Here is a 19,211-nt window from a genome sequence, read left to right on the forward strand (position 1 = left end):
ATGGATGTATTGCTATTCATCTTAAATAAATAGTCTGGACTTCTACCCATTTACCCGCTGTGTTCATGTAACATCCAAGACAATACCTACTTTTTGTTTCGTTTTTTTGGCGGTCGCAGTAATTTTTTAAAGTAGCCAAAAAAAAAAAAAAAAACGCACCCCGCCACCCCATAAATTTTCGCCCGTGACAGGATTTTCAAATAAGCCCAAATTGCCAGGAAAACCACAAACCTGGCAACTCTGAGAGGTGCCCAAAACTTTTGGCCAATTAACGATCTACAAGTACAGATAAGTCAAAGGTGTATTACTTGTATTTTTTTTACTGTGGAGTCTCTGTTTTTGATTGTTTTCGGTAGGAAAAAAAAATGCAACCTGCTTGTGTTTTAAACTCACTCCACGTCCCACATGACCTCGAGATAAACTCAGCATAAACTCTGTTTACTCATGTACACTCGATTATGCCTCATGGCCTCACTAATTATACTGGTACAGTTGACTAGCTTTTGAATCCAGATCAGGCAACCAGATCAGGCAAAATCTAGGACAGAACGTTTCAGTGAAGTCTTTCTGAGCACCAAATTGAATTTCTGAATTTCTGGTTAAACTGCTCTTAAGACAAAACATGCTTTATTTACATATTTACTGAGTGAAATGTGATTTTAATTTAACACGTTATAAAACATCCTCTTATCACTTCAGCAGAGCTGCCACTCCACACAGAACGCGTGCTGAGCACAGAACAGCCAGGGGTCTTCAATAATGAATTAAATAAATAGGCTTAAAAAATGTTGCTCTTCATGATTCTTAAGTGATACAGATATTGTATGTAATCATTACTGAAACAGTTCTGGTTCAATCCTGAACACAGATACGTGTTAATGTATGGTACATTTTTAGCCGCTCCATATAGTTGTACACTGTGTTTTGTGGATCATTATGTTCATGCATTTACAGAAAGAGAAAGAGAGAGGGAGAGACAGAAATGAAGATGATCAAAGCGCTTAGGCAGACATGTCTGGCTTTGTACTGCAACAAGATCTCGTACAATTAGGGCAAAAATCTGCTAAAAATGTATTTTAAAAAATGTGTAACATTTGCATCATTTTTACACTATGATTTACACTACAGCTCCAGTACACTGAGATGTTTCAACTTGTACTCGAAGAAGAACTGAGAAGACAGTGATGTAATGCTTTTTAGTTTGAGATGTAGTTTGTGTTTGAGTTGAGGTGTAGGTTAAGTTAAGGTTGAGATGAAGGTTAAATTAAAGTTTAGTTTAAGGTGTAGGTTAAGTTGCAGTTTCATTTAAGGTATAGGTTAAATTTAGGTTAAGGTTTAGGTGTCGGTAAAGTTAAGGTTTAGTTTAAGGTGTAGATTAAGTTGCAGTTTAATTTAAGGTATAGGTTAAATTTAGGTTAAGGTTTAGGTGTAGGTAAAGTTAAGGTTTAGTTTAAGGTGTAGATTAAGTTGCAGTTTAATTTAAGGTATAGGTTAAATTTAGGTTGAGCTTCAGATTAAAGTATTAGTTAAGTTATGGTTTAGGTGTGGGTTAAGTTTAGATTAAGGTGTAGGTTAAATTTAGGTTTAGATTAAGGTGTAGGTTAAGGTTTAGTTTAAGGCATATATTAAGTTTAGGTTTAATTTAAATTGTAAGGTAAGTTTAAGTTGGGGTTTAGGTGGAGTTAAAGGTTACGTTTAGGTTTAATTTAGGGTGTAGGTCAAGTTTAGTTTGAGGTTTAATTTAAGATGTAGGTCAAGTTTATTTTGAGGTTTAGATTGAAGTATTGGTTAAATTAATGTTGAGGTGAAGGTTAAGTTTATTCTTTGGCTTAATTTAAGATTTAGGTTAGGTTTGTGTTTAGTTTAAGGCGTAGGTTAAAGTAAAAAAAAGCTACACTGGTTACTTTGCATTATTTGTTGTATGTTTATGTAGTTAGATTTTGTGCACATGCACTAGGGTCTAACTATGTTTAGTAACAATACTATATTTAGTAACAATACAAAAAATGTACAAAACTCAAAATTGTTGCGATTAGTTGTAAATATATGAATCTCTTTTTAGAGCAGGCTGGTCATGAAGCATTATAACATTACATTCATAAAAACACTAATACTACTACTATAATACTGCTATGAAGTATTATAAACATATCCCTTAAGTTGTTTACTCTTGATACTCCTGGCTCTTTCAGTATCAGCAGAGATAGTGTTCTCATCATCATTCTATGTAGTGCTAACACTCAGTCAGTGTAATTTGCTCCTCCTTTAGCAGTGCGTATGTACACGGCCTCGAGTGCAGCACATTTACTTACTGACACGTTCGTGCTCTGCTTCTTTAGCTTGCCCGCGAAAACAAGTCAACTTTAAACACAGCGCGTGAGCTGCAGTCAGGAGAGCACTTCAGCAGAGACAGTTTACCTAAGCACCTTTTTCTTCTCTGTTAGCTTCTCTATTTCAATTGTCAGATTCACTCAGCTTGGATGCCAGCGTTGTCTATCAGCTTTAAAGCTGGAGCAGGTAAACAGTGGGCTGCAGTGGAGTGTGGACTGGGGGAGCTTGATCAGGGGTCTCGGACACAGGCCAGAGTGGACCTAATGTACCCACTCCAGAGCCAGAGAGCAGAGCCTAAAGGTAATCGCTCATCATTTGATCCATGATAGTGGGCTTAGTTAGGTTCCACTGTATATAGAGTAAGCTATGAGACAGAGGCTATCAGGCACTAAAGCTTTTGTCATTATGTGAGAACTTGCTGGAAAGTTAGTGAAGTTAATTGAGAATGAATGTTAGTGCCCCGTCTAGGTCCAGCCAAAACATTACGATCACCCACATATTTTATTACTCCTGGTGTTAACTCATATTCCATCATTTCCATTAGTTCTGTGTCGCAGTCTATCTGAACTTTTTTTTTCCATTTTCTCCCCAATTTACACAGCCAATTACCCAACCTACTCTTTACAACTCCCCCTATTACTGGTGATGCCCCAAAACCAGGAGGGTGAAGACTAGAACATGCCTCCTCCGATACATGTGAAGTCAGCCACTGCCTCTTTTCCAAATACTGCTGATGTATCATTGCAGAGTAGCATCACAGCACACTCGGAGGAAAGCACAGCGACTCGGTTCCAATACATCAGCTCACTTTTGTGCTTATGTGACCACATTTTTGAGAACTTAAATCCATGCTCTGGAAAAAATTAAGAGAACACTGATTTAACCAAATTGAAAACCTCTGGAGTATAACCAATAGGAAGATGGATGATCACAAACAGTGTGTAAGACTGGTGGAGGAGAACATACCAAGATGCATGAAAACTGTGATAAAAAAACAGGGTTAAATCAAAATATTAAATCAAATATTGATTTCTGAACTCTTAAACCTTTGCGAATATGATCTTGTTTTCTTTGTATTATTTGAGGTCTGAAAGCTCTGTGTCTTTTTTTGTTATTTCAGCCATTTCTCATTTTCTGCAAATAAATGTTATAAATGCGGTATTGTTATTTGGAATTTGGGAGAAATGTTGTCTGTAGTTTATAGAATAAAACAACAATGTACATTTTATTCAAATATACACCTATAAATATCAAAATCAGAGAAACTGATTCCGAAACTAAAGTGGTCTCATATTTTTTTCCAGATCTGTATTGAGCTCCATTGGCTACCAGTTGCTGCTCACATCAAATTCAAAGCTCTAACAATCGCCTACAAGGTGATGACAGAACAGCTCCTTCCTACCTGCACTGATCACTCCTGAAGGCTTACGCTACCTCCCGTCCACTGCACTCCTCCAATAAACGTCGCCTCACTTTGCCAAACATCCACACAAAGCAATCCAGACTGTTCTCATACAGAGTTCCCCAATGGTGGAACAAACTACCTTCCACTACCAGATCAGGAGAATCTCTCGCTATCTTTAATAAACTCCTGAAGACAGAGCTCTTCAAAGAGCACTTACTCTCTTAACACCTCTAACACACTAACTACTTCTAACCCCATTTAGAATTTTCCTTCTTCCCCTCCTTCACTCCTCTATCCCATCCTTTCCCTTTGAACTCCTTTAGGCCCTATCTAAAAATGTTTTACCGTTAACTTCTATTACTTTTGTACTTGACTATTGTAAGTCGCTTTGGACAAAAGCGTCTGCCAAATGTAATGTAAGACTTAGACTATTTTTTTATTTCATGAAGGGGCTTAAATAAAAAAAAAAAACATTAATGTATTAATGTAACGTTTGGCATTGAATACCCTTTAGCTCAAGCCTGCATTAGACATGGTACCAATAGTTTCATGCTTACCTGCTCCGAAGAGTCTTATTCTTTTGGCAATACTAATAATAACTTGACTTCTTTTTGTTATGTAATGTTACTATGTGTATGCAGTAATCACTTATTTAATTGAGTATAAACAATTATGTAACTTGAATGAAATATGTAGGAAAGTAACTTTAGAAGTCATCTAACATGTTAAACATAATAAATATTAACCTGGGATGCGGTGTTGATGCACTTTAAACATTGCTGTAGCACAGACAGTACAACCTGTTCTTCCGAGTATCCATTATGAATAGATGCGAGTCCCGTTTGGCGGGTGCGCCGCAGCCCTTTTCATTCAAGTGAAAACCATGGAAGGCCATCCAAGGTAGCAGCACCTTCACTCACAGCAGCCGAGTGGAAAGAGCCTCGAGTTTCACTTGGTGCTGATGGAGAGGACGGGCGGACGGGCCTGCGGCGAGGAGCTGCCCCCCAGCTGCCTCCCTCCAGCCTCCTCTTACAGCACGTCCAGCGCTCTGCTCAAGAAAGGCTCCCATCAATAATTCAGCCCACTGATCAGGACCTCAACAATGGAGAAGATCAAACTTTTGGCTCAGGCGCAGCAGAAGCAGCCCGATAGTATTTCCCCTGCTCAGATAGCTTTGCATTGACCATATGGACATCATAATTACCAATGGGATGAGGCGGCACCCGCTTGATCGCCAGCCCAAAAATCACACGACACCTTAATTAGTTTGGGCTGCTCCAGAGCCCTGCCTGGGCTAATTTGGTGTCATGATGACTTGTTTTTTAGGAGAGATACTTACGATATGAATCTTTGATTCTGTTTAAATCTGTCTCCTGTTGTAGTAATGAATGTACAGGGGAGCACAGGAAATGTATGAAGAGCATTGTGTGCTGCAAAACCAGGCATGCCGTTATTTTTTTTTGCGTATTTATAGTCGGCTCAATTAAGATATGTAGACACGCTTGGATAGCGCTATGCAGAGCCCAGCTTTGCCTGTTACGCATCTTGAAGGTTTGGGAAGGTACAGTACAGTACAGTGTTCTGTCAGTCAAATATATTTCTCATTTAAAACATTTTGTGCTGGAGAATTTTTGGTTAGATTGTAGTCATATGAAAATTCAGCAGACCAGGTTCTGATACTATTCTATAGGTTCTATAACATTTTTCATCTGTAAATTTCACACATACGTTTTAAAAATAAAGGTGATTCAAATGTTTTTTAAATGATTTCATGGATAAACCACTTGTAGGCCCAAATAGAACTGGGTGATAAATAGAACAACCTTTTAATTTCCTCTTCACACCCACACACCTCTACTACAAACATTGTTCTTTATGAAAGCAAAATTGGTTATTCTTTGGCATTTCGTAAAAAGCCATTTGGAGCACCTTTATTAAGTGTATATAAGTGTAGTTTATTATTTAACCCTTCTACAGAGCCTAGAATAACCTTTGAACATTTTAGTGATGTTATAGTAAGTTTAATAAGGTAAGTTATGGTATAGACTGTATACTCAATCTACACGATTCAATTTACGGTATCTTGTCATTTATCTTTGTCTTACGCAGGGTTGCAGTGGATTCCTGGAAACACTGGCTGCAGATCAGGAAAAGCCCCTGAACAGGGTGCCAGTCCAGGTAAGTCCAGTCAGTCAAGGCAACACACTCACCCATTCACTCACAAATTCACACCTAGTGGCATTTTATTGTACTGTGGTTGTTTTTTGTGGAGATTGGACACTGACTAACCCCTTATACAGTTCTTTTTATATTTTGCCAATACATTTGACATTGTTTTACATAGAAATGCAACAAAATATTATTGTGTCAAGCCATTCACATGTACTTTGACAAACTGATTTAGTCATTTTTGTTTTATTCTATAAGCTACAAACAATATTTCTCCCAAATTCCAAATAAAAATATTGTCGCTTACAGAATTTATTTTCAGAAAATAAGAAATGGCTGAAATAACAAAAAAAGATACAGAACTTTCAGACCTCAAGTAATGCAAAGAAAACAAGTTCATATTCATAAAGTTTTAAGAGTTCAGGAATCTATATTTGGTGGAATAGCCCTGGTTTTTAATCACAGTTTTCATGCATCTTGGCATGTTCTCCTCCACCAGTCTTACACACTGCTTTTGGATAAATTTACGCCACTCCTGGTGCAGTTCAGCTTGGTTTGATGGCTTGTAATCAACCATCTTCCTCTTAAATATATTCCAAATGTTTTCAGTTTGGTAAGCGGTCTCTTATTTTTTTCCAGAGCTGTATATTGGTTATTGTTACTTTCGTGCCAATTCCTTTCTAACATCTTGCATCTCCACCTCCAACAAAAGCCTTCTTCACTTCCAAGTGAGGTTAAAGTTAAGTTTTAATCTAAGTTATTTTTATTGGTTCTTTTAGCAATGTAAACAACAACCTGCCAGATTCACATTTGTTGAAACAGCAAAAATGGACTTTTTGTAAAACATTGGCAAAATACAGTATATCACTAGTTATTTACTTCTGTGAGCCTATATATTAAAGGAAATCAGAAATCAGACACTTATTTGTGTTTAATTGCTCTACAGTTTTAACACACAGTGCAGGTATTTCACTATAGACAATACACTGTCCAGCAGAAAAAAAAAATTTTTGTGAAGTGTGGACTATTCGGCTAAGCTGTTTTATTAACCTCAGTGTGGTGTTAAAGAATCTGTTTATGGTAAGGAAATGACAAGAAGTCAGGTTGACAGGCCTGGAGTGAGACAGTTAAATGCCCCTCGCTGCTTTGGATAATTAATAAATAAAGCACCAGGGGAGCCCTGCCATGCCTTCCTGTATGACAGGGGCTGTCTCCAGTGCGCTAAAGCATTAAATGACCAATTTCTGTCAGACTAACTTCCACTACGCACTCTCTCTCTCTCCCTCTCTTTCTCTCTTTCTCTCTCTCTCGCCGTGCCTCCCTCCTCCCTTGCTCGTTCCCCTTTTCCAAAGTAAGCTACTTTGCTCTCTTTGCACTGAGTTTTTCAGCGACTGATGGCTCTAGTTCATTTCTGCTGAATTAATTGGTCCCTGAATGAATTCTGTTGACAGGGCAATTCATCATGTGTTTGGCCTGACAGTGACTGGGTGTTGGGGAAGGGGTAGAGGGGGGTGGAGTGAGGGAAAGAGAGAATAAGAGAGAGAGAGGAATGGGGAGCTAGAGGGAGGTTGGGGTTAGGGGAGAGAATGGGGGCTGGTTATTCTATTCTCTTTCTCTTTCCTTCTCTCTCTCTCTCTCTCTCTCTCTATCTCTCTCTCTCTATCTCTCTCTCTCTGACCCTTAAAAAGGCACGATGATCCTCACTGTGCAGACATGAGGAGTTTAAATGGGGGATTGCGTATGTCTGAGTGTGTGTGTGTGTTTTTTCCTCTCTCTCTCTCTCGGACGTCCAAAGTGCCCCTGGGTTGCAAACAAACAACCCCCCTTAGGCTGAGTCTTTGTCAGGTTTAAGAAGATCTCCACTTGATTGGACAGTCAGGTCAAAATCGCCTTTGAGTTCTTCTGCGCTCCACCATAGAAGAACCACTTTAGATTCCAGAAAGTACCAGGATGTATGTGACATATCTTACAGAAAGTATACAGAAACCTCTATGTCATACACTTATAGTCATAAAAATATGGCAGCAACCAACAGGAATGAATCTGAATAGGGAGTCATGTCAAACTCTCATGGAGTGACTCAATGAAAGTGGGTCATCTTCAGTGATGAGCCCTGCTTTTGTCTTGGTGGAGATGACTCACTAATCTGTGTTTGTAGGCCCTGTGGTCAGCACCAAGATCAACGATTTGTTGTCATGTGTCACACATTCCAGAAGATCTGATGTCATAGTGTGGGGTGCAATTTCATGAAGTCAGATCACCTTTGGTCTTCATTGAAAGTATTTTTACAGTCTTTTTAAAGTTATAATATTGAGGTCCTGCAAGCAGTGGCTCTAAATTTACTGAATGTACTGTATGTTCGAGTGCACTATTCCAACAGGACAATGCTCATCCACACACTGCTGCTGTTTCAAGAGATCACCTTGAAGATAGAGATACTATGCTATTCATATTGCCAAACTTATCACTGATTGAATTAGACATGCTATCAACACTCCACTTCTATTGCGTGAAACTGGAACTGAGTAAATAATAAGCATACCTGTCAAGTTTTGGATTAAAAAAGAAGAGAAATTTTCAGGTTCAGTCTCATAGTATCGTTATATAGTGTGTAGCAAAGAATCATCATATTATATATTAATATATAGTATTTATAATTTAATGTTACTTTGTTGTGATTAATGGTATTTTATGCAGGCAGAAGGAGTATGTATGATATTATACATATGTACATACTGTTTATGAGGATGTATCATCATAGTATGGAGTTTTTTTTTTGGCAGGAATGCCCTCTCTCTCCTTGCATCCATCCATCCATCCATCTCTCTGATTTGTTGTTCCAGGGTTGTTCTAGCTGTTTATTTCAGTTTGGAGAGGCACAGGAATGTCTTTTTTTTATAATACGGGGAAATTATGGGAAAATACTAATGCAGGAGGACGGCGGGAAAGAGGGGTAAAATACAGTAATTTCCCAGCCAAAAAGGGAGACTTGACAGGTATGAATAAGGCAGCAGGAGATGCATTATCACAGGGCACCATTAGGAACCTCTACAACCTCTACATCGTAACATGCCGTAACATCATGCATGTTGTGTTACAACCTTTTTTTTACATATTTTTTTTACTATTTTTGTTAGGATGAGTATATGTATGTGTAGATTTCTATATTAATCAATTTGCTTTCCTAATACAATAACATCCATGCCAAGAACCGATGAGAACCCATTATTTTTAACAGTGAACAGTGAAGAGTTCTACTGCTCTCTCCTTATATGTGACATAATCGCAGAGAGAGGCAGACTGCATTAGCTCTTAATTGCATGATGTGTCACACAATAGCCATTAGATGCAATCATTTAGCCGCTGAAAGAAAATGGCTTTTGGCCGCGGATTGAAGTGGCCAGATTTGGCAGGGATGAGGCACCAGGTCTCAGAGCGTGCAGGCTTCCATAAGATTCCTGTGCTAATAATATAACTAATAAAACCACCCCATTGTTTAGCGCAGGAGCTGAACTCTGCAGCGCCTCAGCGCCACCCAAGCTGATCTTTTTACAATGTGAAGTCAATCAATGCTCGCTCATTAGGAAGCTCACCAACTTATGTAACTGTCTCCTGGATGGGCTCACGCAGCTCGGGTAAAAATGACCTCATAATTACAGAGCAGCCATCAGGAGAGGCTTGCTGCTCCACTGACACCATGCTCCAAACAGCAGGAATACAGGCAAAAACTCAAGCCCTCCACAGCCTATATTGACAGATCCATTTAAATACGGTACATGTGCCGGATGACTGGCTCTGAAGTAGTTTAAATGGCTAAAAGCTCTGTGGTGTGCGCTAATGATACGCTTCTAAAAAAATGATGAGGTTCTATATTAAAAAAAAAAGTTTTTAAATAATTACACACAATAATCACATTTGTAACAGAAATGTGTAAGTGAATAAGTCTAAAGAAGCGTTGTTTGATATAAAGGTCCTTTAATTAATCAATTATTATTATTGTTAAACAGGAGTTCTTGATTTGACTTCAGCTCTGGAAAAAAATAAGAGATCACATTTTCTGAATCAGTTTCTCATCCGTCTTTTTTTTTTATTATATTCCATTATATTATATGTTTTCAATTTGGTAAAATTAAAGAAAATCATTATTTTGAGAGATCTTTTTTTAGATCTGTATGTTATCAGAAACTTCTGTCCCTGGTATGCCCTCTAATGAATGTGTTGCTCAATGTCTATGCCAATGGAGAAGATGTGTAGAAGTATGTGAACATAGACAGTTACAAAATTTGAAACAGAAATGAGCCTTAATGTTTTTGTCACATTAAGGGTGTCAAGTTTGAGCTGAATATTTAAGCGCATGTAGCATATGTAGCTATTCAGTATGCCTGATAAATACATTACACAAACATTCCGACATTAACCCATTTTTTATTGAGCTTTGGGATTTGTTTAATTCATTAGGACAATGGTGGCCAACATTGTAAGAGCAGAGCTGTGAACAATTCAGTGTTTTTAAACACATCATAAATCTGACATAGGATTTTTGTAGACACTTAAAGATATTAGTGAATGAGGCATGGTTTTTTAAGCAGTAATGTGAAATATTAACAACAAAAAAAGCATACTGCTGCCACCTCAACTTGCCGTCAAGACCTAGAGGCATTACCAGACATATATCGCTGATTAAAAATGTGTGGGATGCTATAATAAACTCCACCCCTACCACAAAATCACAAGAATATTCAAGCTGCATTTTATATTAGTATCAGAGGACACCCTTAGGAACCTCTACAACTTCATGCTGTAACATTTGGCATGTTGTGTTACAAGTATCTTAGAAAATGTTTCCCAGACCAGTCTATTGTACAGTTTATTGATCCTGGTAACCTTTAAATTGCGTCTTAATAGCATTACAATTCAACACTTCTTTTTGGGTGCAACTATTATTTTGATGATGATTGCACATGCCCAGCTGAATAGCTGATAATAATTCCTTTCTTTTATCATAAACAACTTTTTTTTTTCTTCAACAAAGTTTAAGGGCATTTTCACACCAGCACTATTTGGTCTGGTTAAAACGAACTCTGGTCTGTTTGTAACTTTAGTGCGGTTCAACTGAGTAGGTGTGAAAACAGTAATCGCTTATGGTGAGAAAGTAATCCGGTCTGAATCCAACACAGATATTAAATATACTTAATATTGTAAATATACTAAATATTATTAATATTATATTATTTGAGCTAAACTGCTGATTAGGCACAGTTTAATATGATATATTAGCCAGATAATGCTAATGATCACAGTCACATAACTCAGTTTACTTTGTGAACATCTGCGCTGCACAGCCAAACACTGTGTTTAAAAGCGCAGCGTTTCAGTGGTTCAGTGTTAAAGCACAGATATACGTGCATGAGCACAGAATCTTCTCGCTATATTTACTTTTTTCATATATGTATTTTTACTCCCACGCCAGACAGCTGTGATCAATCAGAGGACACAGCGTGCTTGCGTGGTTTATTGGTGCGCATTTTGGTGTTTAGGTTTATGCCTGTGTGAAACCAAACCAAACAAAGGGAGAAAACGCTCCAAGTAAACAAACTCATCAACTGATTCGGACCAAAGAAACGATACAGGTGTAAAAACCGCCTAAGAGGAATTGTAGAAAATAAGGAACAAGTTCTAATAAATCTTTTAAGCTACAGTTTGTGCACTCTGTTGTTAGCAGTAGAAGACATGGTGAAAGATATAGTAATATAGTAGGCCAGCATAAATTCATTTCCAGTCATCCTCAGCTCTCACTGGAAATTTCATAAGTAGCACTGTCCCTAATGAGGTGGATTTGATTGGCAGCCCCGGGTTGGCCTTTCCCCTCCACAGCATCAAAAATGACAGGGATGATGATGATGAGCACGTACACTGTTGACAGGACTTTAACAGTGAGCGCTGTCCACTGCTACTCCTCTGATACCCCTCCTCTCTCCTCAGTGACACCACCTGACAGATAAGGCTGCCTTTTCCCCATCCGGCCCTCCCACCCCGCCCCGCTCTCACCATGTTCGAAAAAAAGTGTCGCCAAATCTTTATCACATGCAGAAATTTACATAAAACTACATGGATACGTTTCCGTGTTATTACCGTTTCCGATAACGCTGATGGGATTGGGGCGGTGTCACGCTGACTTGTCAACCAGTAGCACGTGTAGTGTGAAGTGATTGGGTTATTCATGTAAAACCTGCACTGTGTAGTCTCTGATTAGTTGTGTTACTGTGTGATCTTCCTCAGTCACATGATTAGACTGTAAGTCACTCTGGATAAGAGCGTCTGACAGACACCGCATACGTATGTTAATGTAAATCTCAAGCTTATGATTTAAGAAACAGGAAATATGTTAAATATATTTTAAAGTAGTATTGTATTGTGTAGTGTTCATAACAGTGTGTATGACCCAAATACAGTTTGTGTGTATTCTGAATGACATTATAGGCCTGTGTATAGTGTGTGTACATGTGTGTGGACCTTGCATATGTATAGTTGTGTTAATGTCAGGGGCTGGATACTATAGATTTCACTCATAATAATATTTAAAAATTACATTCAAAATCAGACAGACACACACATTTAGCTCTGAACAAAATGAGACCACTTTCATTTTACCAAACTGAAACCTCTGGAATATAATCAAGAGGAAGATGATTACAGCCATCGAATCAAGCTGAACTGCTTGAATTTTTGCACCAGGAGTGGCATAAAGTTATCCAAAAGCAGTGTGTAAGACTGGTGGAGGAGAACATACCAAGATGCATTAAAACTGTGATTAAAAACCAGGGTTATTCCACCAAATATAGATTTCTGAACTCTACATGAAAATCTTTATGAATATGAACTTGTTTTCTTTGCCTTATTTGAGGTCTAAAAAAAGGCTCTGCATCTTTTTGTTATTTTAGCCATTTCTCATTTTCTGCAAATAAATGCTCTAAATGACAATTTTTTTTTTTTTTTTTTTGGTATTTGGAAGAAATGATGGCCGTAGTTTATAGAAAAAAAGAACAATGTTCATTTTACTCAAGCATATACCTATAAATAGCAAAATCAGAGAAACTGATTCAGAAACCGAAGAGGTATCTTAATTTCTTCCAGAGCTATATGTATGTGTGTCTAATTTTGGCTGTAATTTCTTTTATATTAATAGGTAATATTCTTCCATTTCAGCTTTGTAAATTTTAGATTTTACTCAGATTTTACTATTTATATGGTATATAGATACATGTTTGAGAAAAATGAACATTGTTGTTTTATTCTATAGAATACTAAAAATATAGTCATTTAAAGCATTTATCTACAGAGAATCAGAGATTTTCCTCAGAAGAGGAAAGAAGACATCAAATAATGCAAAGTAAATAAGTTTATATTAATTTAGAAACAATACTACTAATGTTTTAAGAGTTCAGAAATCAATATTTGGTAAAATAACCCTGAATTTTTATGACAGCTATCATGCATCTTGGCATGTCCCCCACCAGTCTTTTGAGTGACCATAATGCCACTCCTGGTGCAAAACTTTAAGCAGTTCAGATTTGTTTGACCACATTTTTATATTAATAAATACATTGTTGTGAGAATTTGATTGCATTCCACAACACGAGCATTACTGGGGATGTTGGTTGTCCATCCCAGAGAACACAGTTCCACCGCTCTACAGCTCAATGCTGGGGGCTTCATACCCCTTTAGCCCACACCTGGCATTTGGCATGGTGCCATATTGATGTATATCTGCTCCAAAGAGTCCTATTGTATTAGTTATACTGCATAGTATTACTATTACTAGTAATAGTGCATAGACAAAAAAAAAATACACAGTGTTACTCTCATACTACAACATAGATTTCCTTTTTTAAACCTAGTATTCATTCTTTACTGAAAACTATCACGATGAATATACAAATCCAAAATAAAACTATGTAAGTATGTTCATACCTATATTATATACGAACATGTGCATAATCATATACATATTTATGAATAAAATATATTTCCTAGCATCAGATGATAAATCTTGAGGAAAAAACAGTTTGTATGCAAATAACAGCACACAATTTGCCCGTTAAAAAGAATGGATGCTTAGGAAAAGAAAAATTTATCACAATTATACATTATTATACATTAATTATACATTAATTGCACCAGCCGCAGCAAAAAACAGCTGAAAAATAAGGAAATAAAATAAAATAAAATAAAATAAAATAAAAAATACACAGATAAATGCTATTCTGTGCAGAATTTTTATTCTATGTTTGCTGCCCTGCATCTTATTTTTAATAAAATATGCAATTGGTCAGTGTTCCTTAAGGATTGGGATATCCACAATATTTTCAAAAAACGCAAATATATATGTATACAGTACCAACCAAAGGTTTGGACACCTCTTCTCATTCAATGTGCTTTTTTTCTTTTTATGATTTATGATTTACATTGTAAATTTAATATTGAAGACTTCAAAGCTACACAGGAACACGTGTGGAATTATTTTATTTTATTAATTTAACAAAAAGTGTTAAAAAAACAGAATATGTTTTATACTTTAGGTTATTCTAAGTAGCCACATTAGGCTTTGAGGACAGATCTGCACACTCTTGGTCTTTTAATCTCAGTGTCTTCATGAGCTGGATTCGCCTGGAATTGTTTTCTCAGCACCTTGAAGGTGTTCCTGGAGGTGCTGAACAATAGTTCAGCTGCTTTTCCTTTACGCTGTGAAGCTCCAGCTCATCCCAAACCACCTAAAAATCACCATCTCAGTTCACCAGGTTTAGATTAGTTTTTTTTTTAGTTAATTCGATATGTGTCCCTTAATTGGTTTGATGTCTTCAATATAAATCTACAATGTAGAAAATAAATGAAAGTTGAAAAAATGAATGAAAGTTGAAGTTAAACTTTTGACTGGTGCTGTATATATACTCTTTTTTTTTTTTTTTTTTAGAAAATCACAATACAGAAAAATATTGTCAGACTGCCTATCACTAGACTCTAAACCATAAAGATGGTACTTATGGTTCTTTGTGCGATGGAAGAGTAGCACCACTCTTGGTTCTATAAAGAACTGTGCTTGTAAAAGTGATATGTGTGTGTGAAGAACCTTTAAAGCTTTAAATAAGGTTAAATGATGGGACTGCACTAATAATACTAATACTACTAATAATATAAATAATAACAATAATAATAATAATAACTCTTAAAACTCTTAAAGCAGTAAGCTTTGTGCCGGTCAGACTGGTCAGAGAGTTCTGAACGTTGCTGGTGGAGAGAGAGAGAGAGAGAGAGAGAGAGAGAGAGAGAGAGAGAGAGGTGAAACAATAAATAACCATGAGAATTACTGTGTGAGTGTGTGTAGCTGTTTCTCCAAGCGCAGCAGCAGCAATACAGGGCTGTGGGGCCCCTGGCTGGGGTTTGAGGAGCCTGGAGGATGACAGGTGCTTTTTGTAATGCCTTGCTGATGAGAGCCAATCAGCTGATTCCTTCTTGCTTCTGCTCCCCCCCTCCCTCTCCCTTGTTGTCATCTGGCATGCTAAAGTAAAGATGAGCCTGATTGACAGATGCATCCGGGTTCACAGTTTATTGGTTTCAGCAAAAGAGGCAGATATGCCAATTTAGACAGGGTAGTGACAAAAAAGTTTCCATCTAAATGGAATAATTTTACCACTGGGAATTCTCAGCTGGGGGAAGAGCGGAGGCGAGGCTCTTTTTCGTTATTTTAACAAGGCCTGAATGACAAACATATACGACAGTAAGAGGCTGACAGAACAGCAGCTTTTGATGCTTCACAGGGGAGCTATGAAATAAACAATAGGCAGAGCAATTGAATTACAACTGGGTCGGATTGTCTGCTCCGGCAGGAGGAGCAAGCAGTGGTGTGCTGCAGAGGAAACCCGGCATCATTACATATCTCTCTTTCTCTCTCTCTATATATATATATTTTCTGACTCTCTTTTTCTCTCTTTTTTGGTTCTGCAGAACTGAATGTTTTATACTGTGTATAATATATATATAATGCTGTATACTGCAGTACATATGCAGTGTATATCATATCACATTATAAATAATATACATTCATTTTTGTGTAAAATAACATTTCATAGCTTGATTTCTCTCTTTTATACTCTCTCTCTCTCTCTTTCTCTTTTTCGCACAGCAGCACACAAAGCCAGTCGCACAGTGCTGTGTACCAGTAAAGCACTAGGAGGGCTACTTTCGCAGTAGTCGTTCATAAAATGTGTCATTAGTAGCGCGGCTGTCCTTGACCCCTTTGTAACAGGGTTAATAATAACTACCACTCTCACAGGTTGACATACAAAAAATTTATTTCTCATGTGCACAAAAAAAGGGAATTGGACAGAAGTGGAACAGAGCAATGATTGAGGCCACATGGCTTTTGTTATAGATTTTCATCAGAAACTCTTGTTATGTCCGTGACATATCTCCTGTATCATTTTAACAACTGGTGGAGAACCATGTCCTCTGCCTTGCTCTAATAATGTAGGTCTTTTCTCTCTGCCTCTTTTACAAAAAGACAAAAAAAAAGAAAAACATGTAGTGCAACGAGTGGGACAGGACTCTCTTCGTTCTAAGCGGGACTGCACTTTTGACCTTTTCAGCTGTAACGGTATTCAACAGTGTTATTTTATTCGTTACTGCAGTTCACTCCATGCTGCTAGAAGGCGTTATGGATCTGAAGGAATGGATCGGTTTATCTCTCACTGTGTGTATGTATGTATAAATAAGCAGGAACATCTGTATATGTGCTATATATTTTTTTTCATTATAGTTTGCTGCAAGTTGCACCAAATATTGTGCCAAAATCAGGGTATAAAGACTGGTGTGAAGCACAGTCCAGTCCTCAGAACCAGGCATGTTTGCACTGTTTGCTTCCTTATACAGACTGTAGTAGTAGTAGCAGGATCAACAGGACTCAGGATAAGAGGCCGTTGGATCAACCGGAACTAGGAATGTCAAATTGAACGCAGTAATAAAACAGAACGAATACAGAAACGCCATTTTACTTGCTTTGCATAGTGACTTAAAAAATAATGATGAACAAGTCCAGAAAAACCGAACCAAACATACAACCAGCCGTACATGTGATGAGTGTCATTTGAAACCCAGAAGAAGCTTTTTTTTTTTTTTTTTGCATTTTTTTCCTTTTTATCGTTGTGCTTTAGTGCAAAACACAACACATAAGACACAAATGTATGTAATCCTTTTTTTTTTCTTCTTCAAATCGCATATGTACAAATGGAATCAGTAAATTAGTACGATACTGCAATGGTCAGATGTAGGTGATCTTATATACATAGAAGAATTGTCTTCACATTATACACAAATTCTACAAAGCAGCAATTTGTTGCAAATGACATAACATTAAGTAACTGAATACACCTTGTTTTTTTTTCGTGTACACTGTAATGTGTATTTGATGGACCCTTTTGCGTTTTTTTCGCAATTTAACATTACCAACATACAATCAGTGTTGACTACTATTAAAACATAATACTGCTTTATTAATGCATACAGATACTGCAAATAAAATATTAAATATCAAACTAAGTCTTTGGCAAATGTGGTAAAAGTTACATTCACTTTACAGTTTCCAGGAGTGTAATGCCATGAATCAGTTTGCACTTCCGTCTTGAATGTCCCACCTAGATTTAGAGAAATCGTGATCAACAACACAAATGTTGTGCTACATGCATGTCTACCTCTCAGGACTACTGCCAATGTTGCTTTAACCCATGTTGGGGGGTTAAAAGGAGGGAAAGAATGGGAGTAAGGCAGTATTAGGAGTGTTGTTTAGACATACAGCATATTTTTTCTTTTAGTAAGAATAGCAGTATGTTTCATTTCTTGGTTCTAAGGAAATAATTTAACAGCAGTTTTGCAAAAAAAATGATAAAGATTATGGAAGATACACATTCAAATGATGTTACTTTGCCCAAATCTGCCACATAGTTACAAAGCATTTCAAATGAATGGTTGTATGTGTTTATGCATATACAGTAAGTATATAAAAAAAATTGCTTGCTCACTCCGTTTTGAAATTATGTGATTAAATAGTGCAAAAATGAACAAAGCATGATATATTAAGGAATTGTAACAGAATGAACTATTTAAACCAATTTAAACTGCAAGACTGAAATCAGGCATAATACTGACTGTGTAAAAAAAAGAAAAGAAAAAAATTAAACTTGTAAAACAATAATCATTTCTTTTCAGGCCATTTGAAAGCACGTTTTCTTTTTTATTCTCAATATTCAGACTTGTACATATGATTGTGTATCACAGAAAAGAATGTATGTCTTTTGCTATTATCATGCCATCAATCAGAGGCTGCAGATGACTAAACTGCTGATTATGACAGGGGAGGGAGTAGAAGCTTCCTGCTGCAGGTCTCTCCTGCTCTGCACCCCTTGCATAATTGATGCGTGTCCGTGAGAGGTAAGACAGTGGGAATGGTAGGACATTGGCAAAGGACAACTCTAAATGCCTCGGTCAATCCTAGGTCAGTGATTTAAGTACAGTATGTAAAGGAATGTATTGATGGAAAAAAGCAACAAAAAAAAAAACACATCACTTGTTACTTTGTATTTTTCACACGGTTTGTCATGTTTTTATATTTTATAATATATATATTTTGTATAATCTTTCAGAGTCTTTTTCGGACAAAACGTTCAGTCTTTTTTGTTTTTCCGGCGAGCTGAAGGACGAGGAAGGGCTCTGGAGTTGATGATCAGAAGGGTCGACGAAATGCTCCGAGGCGAAAAAAACCCACCGCTGCTCGACCCTCTTAATCTCAGCTTGACCTCGCCAAACTGAAGACTGCGGAGAGTCACGTTCAATCCCGTGGACCTTAATGCCATTCAGACTGGTACAATATGGAGGCCACGGCCATGGTGCTGCAGTTTGATTGGGTTGCCATGGTAACTAGTGGCGGTCATAGGCAGTGGCAGCAGTGGGAGGGGCGGAGCCACGGGATGCGGCACTATAATAATAAGGGGAACCTGAAAGTTAACAGAAGAGCGGACCGTTTGAAACCACCCAGTGCACCACATCACAACAAGCACAGGAACATTCAGGCTCACAGACAAGAGCACTTATTTACTTTAGAAATAATAATTACGCTTATCATTTAAAAAAAAAGCATAGTTTCATTTCATGCACAGTTACTTTAGAATTATATCAACATATTGCTACATCATGTTTCAGACTACTTAATATCACAAAAAAGTATAGTTATAATCAAAGTATACAATTATTACAAACA

General features: G+C 37.2%; 1 protein-coding gene across 9 annotated transcripts in view; it reads right to left on the reverse strand.

Annotated features, from left to right (window-relative positions):
* Nucleotides 1-16,236: 16,236 nt before the first annotated feature.
* The window catches only part of pax2a (paired box 2a), a 39,221-nt gene continuing 36,246 nt past the window's right edge, over nucleotides 16,237-19,211 (reverse strand). For 5 of the 9 annotated variants that reach the window (XM_049481713.1, XM_049481714.1, XM_049481712.1 and 2 more), the window contains one exon: nucleotides 16,237-18,929. In XM_049481713.1, coding sequence (XP_049337670.1) covers nucleotides 18,808-18,929 — 122 coding nt within the window. In that variant the 3' untranslated portion in view covers nucleotides 16,237-18,807. Of the gene's footprint in view, nucleotides 18,949-19,211 lie in introns of all 9 variants that reach the window. The other 4 variants (XM_007249492.4, XM_007249491.4, XM_007249494.4 and 1 more) reach the window with 1 other exon arrangement.

The sequence above is a fragment of the Astyanax mexicanus genome, chromosome 7, assembly GCF_023375975.1.
Source record: "Astyanax mexicanus isolate ESR-SI-001 chromosome 7, AstMex3_surface, whole genome shotgun sequence".
In the NCBI taxonomy this organism is placed as follows: Eukaryota; Metazoa; Chordata; class Actinopteri; order Characiformes; family Acestrorhamphidae; genus Astyanax; species Astyanax mexicanus.